General features: G+C 41.7%; 1 protein-coding gene across 2 annotated transcripts in view; it reads left to right on the top strand.

The window, feature by feature from the left end:
* The window catches only part of FBXO38 (F-box protein 38), a 109,130-nt gene extending 100,815 nt beyond the window's left edge, over positions 1-8,315 (top strand). For both annotated transcript variants that reach the window (XM_069102324.1, XM_069102325.1), the window contains exons 18-22: positions 463-629; positions 2,674-2,819; positions 5,125-5,228; positions 6,009-6,122; positions 7,358-8,315. In XM_069102324.1, the coding sequence (XP_068958425.1) occupies positions 463-629; positions 2,674-2,819; positions 5,125-5,228; positions 6,009-6,122; positions 7,358-7,536 (710 nt within the window). In that variant the 3' untranslated portion in view covers positions 7,537-8,315. The remainder of the gene's footprint in view (positions 1-462; positions 630-2,673; positions 2,820-5,124; positions 5,229-6,008; positions 6,123-7,357) is intronic.
* The last annotated feature ends 2,837 nt before the right edge of the window (positions 8,316-11,152 follow it).

The following is an 11,152-nucleotide window of genomic DNA, read 5'->3' on the forward strand; positions in this document are numbered from 1 at the left end:
CACACACACACACACACACACACACACACACACACACACACACACACGATATGCCTCTTATCCCACAATGTTGTGAGATTAAGTTGAAATGATAAAATTTTGCAACCTTAAAGTATTTCACAAATGAGTGTGATAATCATAGATCATAGAAATTGAGCTGGAAGGAACCTTAGAGTCCATCTAGTCCAACCAGTCATTTTATAGATGAGGCAGCTGAAGTCCAGAGATTAAGTCATTTGCCCATGTCAGAGGACACACGAGTTAGGTAACCAGAATTTAAGCCCAGGTTCTCTAGCTCTGAATCCAGCACATTTTCTATTACACTGTACTGCCCTTGAGTTCAGCTTCCTCTTAGTCTAGAAAGATTGTGGCTAGTCTTTGAAATGAGTCAAAACAAGCTGTGTTTCTGTGTTATTTTGGTTGTATTGTTGGGACTTTAGAACTTTATGTTTTCTTTTGTAGCTACAAGATGTCGAGTCCTGAAGCACTTGAAAGTTGAAAATGCACCGATTGTGAACCGATTTGACTATGCTCAGTGCAAGAAACTGAACATGGATCAGGTACTAGATCAAATCCTAAGGATGCCTGCAGAAAGAAATCGGATCATATACCTTCGCCCAATGCAGCAGGTAGCACTAACTCTACTTCTGATTCATGGGGTTGGTTCTGGATCCCCCCGCTCCTGTACATTCACTTTTTGGATGTTTGCCTTTACACTATCCCACCACATAACCCTGTAGTCCTTTATTGAAGTCGCCATAGTAGAGTTTTTCTAAACACGTAAGAGTTCAACCAAGCAGATGAAGATTGGCATTGCTGCTCACCCTCTTTTCCTGTCACCTAAACTAGCGGTGGTCTGACTTGTTTCTCTTTCTTCATTCTCTCTCCTCTCATTTACCTTGTGCCTATTGCCAGATGGGTCTTAGTGGCATTGAGTCAAGGAAGAGAGAGAGTATGTGTATGTGTGTACGTCACTTCACTGCTCAAAGGCTAAGGATCCTTTCTGGTTTCTAAGCAAAGATGAAGTCATAGGTTTAGAACTGGAATTGGTCTCTGAGGCCACCTAGTCTAATCCCTTTGTTTTTTAGATGAGCTCACTAGGCCCCAGAAAGACTAAGTGACTTTCCAAAGGCTATACAAAACAGTAAGTGGCAGAGGTCAAATTTGAACACAGGGACTAATATCCAGGGCCCTTCAATATCTGCCTTTAAGCTACTTTTCCAGCTTTTGTCTCCGGCTCCCCCTTACCTGTTCTACATCTGAAGCCAAAATGAACTGCTTGCCATCCTAGCACCCATTTCACAGTTTTCCATCTCTGTACCTTTACTCATACTCTACCCTGTCTCTAATGCCTTTTTCATCTGTTACCTAAAAAAATGGGTAGTTAGCTCTGCTTTTGATTAATGGTATTGCATTTTGATCACTCCACTCTCATGCATTTGCCTTTTAGATCTTAGCCTATAGATCTTCAGCTCATTCTTCAAGGCCCAGCTCAAATGCTACCTCTTCCAGAAAGCCTTTCCTTTTCCCACTCATCTGAAAGTGATTTTTCCATCTCATAGCACTTTTTGCTTCTCTTGTACTTTTTCATACTTAATGGATCTGTGATTTCATTGATGTAGGTGTTACCTCCCATGGTGCAAATTACAGTCCATCCATGCCTTCTCATCCTCTCCAACTCTTATCCATGCCATCCCACCATAAAACCCCTACCTGCAACATGTTGGGGACCTTCCCCTAAATTTCTTGACATTTCGTGAATACTTGAGTGTATGTGGGCTGTCTATCTGTTATCCCTCACTCTCACCATATGTCTAGCCCACCTCCTTTTCCAGTCCTTTGTCTCTCAGGTGGTGATGTCCTTTAAGCTGCCTCTGCACATTCTTTTGGTAATAAGAAGTGGCCTCTTTGTGCTTGTCATGTATCTTAGTATATTTGAGAATATGAGTTAAATATTCTGCCTGCTCTATCGTGTAGCTTCTTAAAGACCAAGATTGTTTTTGTGTCTCTTTTTATACCCCCTATCCCTTAAGTCAGTGCTTTGGCATATAGTAGGTCCATAATGAAAAGCTATCTATCTGAATGAATAATAGACATTTATTGTTTATAAACATTGTGTGCCAAATACCATGCTTTATACTAAGGGGAAAATAAGTTAAAGGCATGATCCCTGCCTTTAACAAGCTTACAATCTAAAGGTAAGAGTATAGATGTCATAGAATTTAGGACTGGAAGAGGTCTTAGAGATAGTCTAGTCCAGTCCTTTAATTTTACAGATTATCAGACTTTGAGAGATGTCCTTTGCATCAGGTCACAAGGGTAGCTAACCAACCTCTTTTTCTAGTCCAGGGCTCTTTCCATTATACCATGTTGCCTCCTAATAAGAGCCTGAATTTCTCTAGCTGAAAAAAGTGCCTTCCTCATAGCAACCCTATGAAGTACAGATGGTAAGTGGTATCATTCCCACTTTACAATTGAGTATACTGTAAGGCTCAGAAGAAAGCAGGTGGTATTTCCACACCCATACAGCTAGTTAAGTGAGAATGCCCAGGCTAGAACCCAAGGGCTGTTCTGTATTCACAGCTCATCTCTGAGGGGTAGTTCTGCCGTCCTTGGCTCTCCCTTTCTGACCCATCTTGGCTCTGAGCCCTCCATCTTTATCCTTCCCTTTAGGTCGACACACTGACTTTGGAACAGAAGATATTCAGTGGTCCTTATCCCTATCACATCTGTATCATTCATGAATTCAGTAATCCTCCCAATGTGCGGAACAAAGTTCGCATTCGCAGTTGGATGGACACAATAGCAAACATCAATCAGTAAGTATCCATCTGCAGAGAGGCCTGAAGATCTTCCTGCTTTTGAGAAGCAGGTCCACAGGTAACACTCGGTTGCTAAGATAATCATAGTCCAGTTAATGGGATGGGACCCTCAGTGGTCACTTAATCCAACCCTCTCATTTTATAACTGAAGAAAATGAGACCCAGAGAAGTTACCCAAAGCCACACAGGTAGTCAGTGTTAAAGCCAGGATGCAAACCTAGACCCTGTGACTCCAAAGCTAGCCTTCATTTCCCTGAACCACTCTGCTCCTTTGTTTCTATGGAAGGACACACACTTGAAGGCTCTTAAGATAAGTGACAGGGAGTGATTTTTTTCAGCTTGGAATGAGAAGTGATGCAGCCTGCAGGAAGCCGTCTTATTTTCATAACTCCCCGAGCTTATCATGAACAGGACTCAGTCTGTACCTAAGTAATTCTATCCTACTTCCCTTCTTTCTTGAATTAATAACTCACATTTCTATAGTACTTTTAAGATTCACAAAAACACTTTCCTTGTAACTCTGTGGGGTAGGCTTTTCAGGTGTTACTATCCCCTTCACTCCTAGCTAATAAGTGTCGGGGCCAGGACTTGGACCAGGCCTTTTGACTAGAAAATCGATTTTTTTTTTCATGATACCACATTGCCTCTTGAATTCTGCCTGTATCTAACCACTGCTTGATAGCCAAAGCCACATTCTTAGGATTATAGGATGTTAGATTTGAAAGTGACCTTATAGAGATCCTCCTGTCTGTGCAACTAAAACCTGGAGAGGTTGAATGACTTGCCTGAAGCCTTAACCTTTGTCATGTGAGCACAGATTGTCACTGTCACTCTGTTTCACCCTATACCTTAGGTACCTAGTCTTCTTTCACATTCCACCATTGAGGTTTTTGGGAGAGGTGTTTACTTATAAAGAATAATTTATAATATGTGTGAAAGATATATGAAGATCAAAGCATTCAACAATTACTTGACCAATAGCAACTGTATAATGCTAAGCTTCTTAATTTAAATTTGTTTCCTACCCCTATCCCTATCAGAAATTCAAATGTGACCCATGACTTTCACCATGTTTAAATCAAGAACCACCATAAACAGGTGTGTGCCGAAACCAGCTCTAACAAACTGATTGTTCGGTTTCCAGCACGAGCATTTTGTGGCTATCTAAGCACTATGCTACAAATCAGGGCTTTAATCTATTCTTTTTGTTATCTAGATTTGAGAAAGAATTAGTAATGCAGTTTAAACTTAAAAGTGTGTGCATAGTTTTTTTCTTAACATTTACCAACTTTCCCTGTAATGCTCTAAAAAACATAGTTTGAGCTCAGCAGAAACCCAGGGAATGAAGTTATCACCATGCTAAAGGCCTGATGACTCTAAGCTTTAACAATAATAACAGTGGGATTAATAATAATAATAATAAAGCACTATTTGTATAGTGCTTTAAGGTTTGCAGAATGCTTTATATCTATTGTCTTATTTTAGCCTCACAAAGCCCCTGACCATAAACCGAATGCTCCCTTAGTCTAATCCTAAACTTGGAATGGATTCTTTCTTCCAGAACTTCTGCCCCTAGCTAACTTCTAATTTGTCTGACAGCTTGTTGGCTGTAGTAAATACCATGTTCCTCAGTCCGTCAGTGGGAAACCCCGGTACCTGTGTGACCCTGATGCTTCCGCAGCCTCCTGTGCTCAGTAACTGCCTGGCTGAGGAAGGGCCTCAGACCGTGAGCACCACATGTGATACTTTTCAGATCAGCTCTTACTCTTTAGGATAAACCAAACCCTTGTCTTCAAAAATGTGAGACAGCTTCTCTAAATACTTAGCTTTATGTATCTTTCACCATAAATGCATTTATTTTAGAACCCTTTAACATTGTAATGTGTCTTACAGAGACCCAGCATATAAGGAGACCCATCTTCTTGCTAATTTCTCTTCTTCTTTACCCTTAATAACGGCTCCCATTTTTAATGTGCCTTAAGGCCTGTGAAGTACTTTCCTTATAGTACATCAGTGCCTTCCCGGAGTTATTATACCCTTTAAAAAAAAAAAAAGGAAGAAACTGAGTTTCTGAGAAGTGAAGTGATTTGACCAAGATCATAATAATATGTGGGAAATTCAGGATTTGAACCCAAGTCTCCCAACTTAGTCTCCAGTCTTTCCACTTTATGAGACTTGCTGTGTGGGCATATAAATAGGTATAATAGAATCAGCCCCTCAGACATAAGCAATATCGTGACAGTTTCCCCCTGAAATATTCTCATTTCTGTAATTTATATTTTGTTTTCCCCTTTGCCTGCAGAGAACTCATTAAGTATGAGTTTTTTCCTGAAGCCACACGAAGTGAAGGAGACCTGAAGAAGTATACCAAGTATCCTTGGGGAAGAGAGATTTATACTTTAGAAGGTAAGCATAAAGTGTTGGAGACCTGAAGAGTTGTTTGCACAGAAAAGAAAAACATCTGCTGCCTTAAAAGACTGACCAAGCGCAGATGCTTATATAGGATACAGGGGCATTAGGCAAACAACTAAGGTAAGCTTGGCAAAAACAAAGACTTTAGATTGCTTCCATATCCCTGCCAGTAGCAGGACATGAGGAATGATAACTATTGGTCTACTCACATACATTTCCATGAAAGGAGTTCACCATACTAGTCCTTTATTATAGCTTTAAAAGTTTAAAAATTTAATAAAACTGAGAACACTAGACTAAGGAAGAGATCATAGAACATAGAATGATAAGAGCTAGAAAAGACCTTAGAAGACAGTCAGATACACTCATTTTATAAAAGAAGAACCTGAAGTCCAGAGGGAAAAGTCAGGGATTCCCCAAATCACACATTTAGCCTATATCAGGAGCAGGAGTAGAGCCCGTATCTCCTGGTTATTGAGTTCAGTGATCCTTCCTCTCAAGTATAGTGCTTCTTAGATGGTGGCTTAGGAGGGAAAACACAGCTCAGGTTCTCTTTAACTTATATTCTTTCTGGAGGGCAATTGGCATTAAGTGACTTGCCCAAGGTCACATGGCTAGTCTTTGTGTTAAGTGTCTGAGGCCAGATTTGAACCCAGGTCCTCCTGACTCTAGGGCTGATGCTCTAATCACTGTGCCATCTAGCCGCCCCTTTTAACTGATATTCTTGTTATTGGTTCTGGAAAAATTGACTTCTTGTATGTATGCTTGTTTTAGGTGTTGTAGATGGAGCCCCATACTCCATGATTACAGACTTCCCATGGCTGAGGTCACTACGGACAGCAGAGCCTAATAGCTATGCAAGATATGACTTTGAAGATGATGAAAGAAGTAATTACTCTTGCTGTACTCTGGTTTGGTTGTACTCGATTGCTTTGAGACCTCTGATATTTTAGTTGAACGTTCTTCTAGAATGAAACATTTTTGAAATTTTCTCAGATATGGAAGGTTTTTTTCCCCACTTTCAAAAAGGACCCTAATTTATATACAAAAGAAGAAATAGTCGAATAAAAAATGAACAGTTGATGAGACTTATCTGTAAGAGGGGTTAAGTCTATTCTGCTTGGACCAGGGTATAGAACTGAACTGCAGGACAAAGTTCCAGGAAGACAGATTTTGGCTCACTACAAGGGGGACTTCCCTAAAATACGAGGCAGGCATCCAGAAATGGGATGGATGGCCTCAGAAGACTGGGCTCTGCGCCCCTGGAGGGCTCCTTGTGGAGGCTGTTGTAGAGAGGATTTCTGTTCAAGTAGGGCCTTGAATTTTGAACCCTCTTTGACTTTTAGTTAGTTCTAAAGTGTTGTGATTTTGATTTCTTAGCTAAATTTTCTGCCTAGAACTTCATATTAACTATGGTATGAAAGGTAAAGCAGATATATAAATGACATGTTTGATTATATCAGCATTTGAAAATGTCCCTTGATATTTGTTCTTAAGCTTAAAGAAGAACTGATTTCATTGAAATTCACTCAAGTTACAAGAAGTTTATGGGAAATACTGATGAACTTGAGTTGAATCAAATATCTCCTGATTGGATAGCCTGCTTTATGAACTTACACATCCCACCAAACCATGATTAATATTCCTCAGAGCTCATCTAATCAAAGGATGATAGAATTCTAGACTCAGATCTAGAAGAAACTTCAGCAGTCAGTCATCTGCTCCAAACCTCTCATTTTTTAGCATACAAAACTAAGACCCAAAGAGGTTAGAAGAAACTTGTACAAGTGCAGATAGAAAATAGCAGTACAAGGAAGCAAACTCGGGTGGGACTTGAGTCCTTCTAATTCTAAATACGTTTCTCTTTGTACTTTGTGGTGCTGCCTACCATTATTGTGCCTAACATTGCGTTTTCATAGAACCAGTTAATGTTGTGATCTGAGGCATACTGCCCTTGAGAGACTTTTATTTGCTTTCATTTAACCCTCTGCTGTTATTTTCAACAAGGGGTTCTGTCTGTGTAAGACGGCTGCCTCCAAGGAACCACGTGTAGAAACTAGAAACGGGGTTTTGGAATCATTTTGGTAATCTTGGCATTCTTCTCCCCTTCTCTCTCTTCCCAGCCACCATCTACGCTCCCAGGAGGAAAGGGCAGCTGTCTGCTGACATCTGCATGGAAACAGTGGGGGAGGAAATCTCCGAGCTGCGGCAGATGAAGAAGGGAGTTTTTCAGCGAGTGGTTGCCATTTTCATCCACTACTGTGACGTCAATGGAGAGCCCGTAGAGGATGACTACATATGATTGGGTGGCGTGTGCCCCACCAGCCCCTGGTCACTCCCCCTTCCCAGCTGCTCCTCTGGCAGAAAACAGGAGGATGTGTTGGGCTGCCTTAGTGCACTGCAATGTCTCAGGGCCAGGTCCTCAGAGGGGGTGGGGATCCTGGCTTGATCTGGTGTAGAGTATGTAGTAAATGTATAAGGAACATTAACAGTGTGTACACAGATTTGTACATAGCAGAAATATGGGGGGGAAAGCTTCTTGGAGCTCAGACTTTATATCATATGTTTATACAATTTAATTTAAAAATCCATTTAAATGAAGGCAGGTAATACAGAAGAGTTGACACATTTGTTTGTTTTTTTTCTTGGCTCTTTCAGTTTCTAAGTGTGTCTTCATTTGCCAAGCCAGGACCTCAGTTGATACATTCAGAAAAAATCATTGGCGTCTCCTTAAATCTGTGCCTTTTTCTTCCTGAGCGAGTCTGTCTGAGTAAATCTGTTGAGCAGTTTGTGTGTCTCGAGTGCATTTAAAAAAAAAAATCTGAGTGCTGTAGCATAGGGGAACACGATTGGAGAGGGTGGAATAAGATTTTCTGTATGAGACTGTACTTTCTATTTTTTTTAAAAGCATTACAGTTTCCACATTTCTTAAAATCAAGTAAATAAAAAAGGCTTATGGACTGAAATTCCCTGAGTTTGAAAACCTGAATTCCAAAGCATTTTCTAGTTATTTATTTCCACATTCAATTGTGTATTTGTTTTATCTTGGAATATGAAAATAAAACTTTATTACAAACTGGATTTTTTTTTGTTTATTTTGAGGTTTTTGGTTTTTTGCCTTGAACCCAGAGCCCCATTTCCAGAGGACAGCAGGTGACATTACATGGAGACAGAATGATTGCATGAAGACTGAGATGATTTCTGGATTTTTAGTTGGTTGGATATTTAACTCCCTGCAAAACTTGGGGAAAGGGAGAAAAAAATATTTTGCTAATCGGGTTTGTGGTATGCCACAGGAAATCAGTTGAAAGAACTGGGCATGTTTTAACCTGGAGAAGAGAAGACTTAGACTAGGACGTGCTAACCATCTTCATAGACTTGAATGACCCTCCAGTGAAATAGGGATTTGGACTTGCATTGCTTGACTCCAGAGGCCAGAATTAGTACCAATGGGTAGATGGTGCAGAGACACAGATTTTGACCCATTCATTCTAAGGCAGAAACGTCGTAACGGTTAGAGCTATTTCAAAGTGGAAGTGGCTAACTCAGGAGACACAGAGGTCCTGGTCAGTGCAAGTCTTTGAATAGAACCAAGAGGGTTGCTTCTTTGGCCAACTGTAGAAGGAATTACTATACAGGTAAGGGTTTGACAAGATGGCTACTGAGATGTGGCCATGTAGGATTTATTCTAACAAAGAGTTCACCTTGATTTTCCTCTTCACGTGTTAAGAGAGCACGTTCTCTATAGCAGTCTGGTAAGAGAGTGTGAATGATTTTATTTCCATCTTACAGATGGGGGGAACACATTCAGACAAGTCAAGGGACTTACTCAGGGCCATTAATGCCAGTGGCAGCCAGGACTGGAAATAAGGTGCCCTGACAGCGGAGCCAGTACTCTGTCCACCATACCAAAAACTGCCTCCCTCTACAGTTATTGAGGATCATAGGATTTAAAACTGAAAAGGACTCGATTATCTATTCCAATCTCATTTGGCAGGTGAGGAAAACCAGACCTAAAGTGGTGATCATTTACCTAAGGTCCCACAGAAAGTGCTTAATTTCTAAACCTCAGTTTCCTTACATGTGAAATGGGGGTAAGACTTGGTACTGCTCGCCCCTCCAAGAGTTTTGTAAGGAAAGTGCTTTTTAAAATCCAAAGGGCTACCGAACCCTGAGCTGTCGTTCACAAGTGTGACAGTGAGGGGACTAAAAACGTCTGGGGGTGGGAAATGATTATCTTCAAACATCTTCAGGGCCTTTCTAAGAGGAAGAGCTCAGACCAAGAAGTAGGACAGATTGGGAGATGGGACAGAGACAGATGTTGGCTTGTATTTTAATAACTTTCCAACAAGAGATGCATTGTGCTGTGGAAGGAATAGTCTCAGCCTGGAGCTGAGACCTAAGTTGGAGTCTTGGTTCACGTGTTAGTGGCTTGAGTAAGTCACTTCTCAGCCTCAGTTTTCCCACTTGTAGAATGAGAATGCTAATGCTTGTACCACCCACTTCATACAGTTGTTTGGAAAGTATTCTTTAGACCAGACCTGCGCAACCTGTGACCTGCAGGCAAGCCAAAGGATTTGGGGCGACCCGCAAAAAATGTAGACTGTTTTCCTCTACATTCTCCGGGGGCTGCCTGAAATCCTTTGGTGGGCTGCAGGTTGTGCAGGCCTGCTTTAGACATTTAGAGCTGTAGAAATAGGGATTATTAACAGAGCTATTGGGCAGTGACACACTCCCAGGGATGCATAGTCTTGCAGGGGGAGATAAGACAAAAGTAATGAGGCAAATCACAAGTGGTGCCTTAAAACAAGTAAAAGTTGCTGTAGGCATTCGGGAAGGACAGCTTGTGTCTATGTGAGAAGGCTCAGAGAAGCCCTCTTGGAAGAGATGGCCTTGAAGTGAGGTCTTCAGGAGGGGGAAGATTTCAGTCAGTGGAGGTGCAGGGAAGGATCTTCTAGGCATAGGGAGGGTATAAGCAAGGGCACTGGAAGCACTGAAGGCATAGGGGACTGCTTGCAGTTTAGTTTGGCTGGAGCACGTGAGTGAAACGGAAATCACTCATTTCTATAGTTCCTGAAGGTTTGCCAAGTTCTTTCCTAACATTCCCATGAGGTAAATAGTGCAGGAATGACCCACCTCCCTTAGAGGTGTAATGATTTGCCCATACTCACAAAACCATACGTGCTGGAAGTGGGGCTTAAAATCCAGGTCTTCATCCTCTGAAATCAGTGGCTTTTGTGTTCATGTAGGAAAAAGTATGGTGTGCCAGATCTGAATCATGTCGATTCATTGAGCACGAGACCAATATGCCTATTGAAAAGGCAGAAATAAGTTTTCTGAGCAGTGCTCAGCTCAGGCACTGGAGGGCACTGCTTTCGGATTTTTAGTGGTGTTTACAATCCTGAGCCTCTTGCACATTCCGCTCTTCCAGCAGCCTATCTGTACAAAAATCACGTAATGACTGAGCCTGAACCTTAGCACATAGAATATGGCGACCTCAGTGACAGCCTGGGGGTACTGGGTGGATTGTCCTGCTCAAAATCCAGAGGAGGACCTGGGTGCAAATCCTGCTTGCATCTTGGTATGACACTGGGAAATCTCAGTCGTGATTTTCTACTCTGTAAAAAAAAGGGGGAGAGGGGGGAGCAAGGGAAATGATACTTACCTACCTTACCGGATTATAATGATCAAATGAGAGTGTTTCAAGTGCTTTGCCAACTCTAACCAGGAGTGGGATTAACTGAATCTTTGTTCTTGGAAGTGACGATTCACTCAAAGGGCTGCACTTGAGGACGTAGAAGGCCACATATGGCTTTGAGGCCACAGGTGCCCCACCCCTCCTCTAAGCCCTAGTTAAGTGTGAGCTGCTGAGCTATGTAGTGTGACCCTGGCTACTCCCCTACCACACACACACACAC

Source organism: Petaurus breviceps, unplaced genomic scaffold (genome assembly GCF_028583685.1).
Source record: "Petaurus breviceps papuanus isolate PSGF00001 unplaced genomic scaffold, PetGlider_PUasm1.0 551, whole genome shotgun sequence".
Lineage (NCBI taxonomy): Eukaryota > Metazoa > Chordata > Mammalia > Diprotodontia > Petauridae > Petaurus > Petaurus breviceps.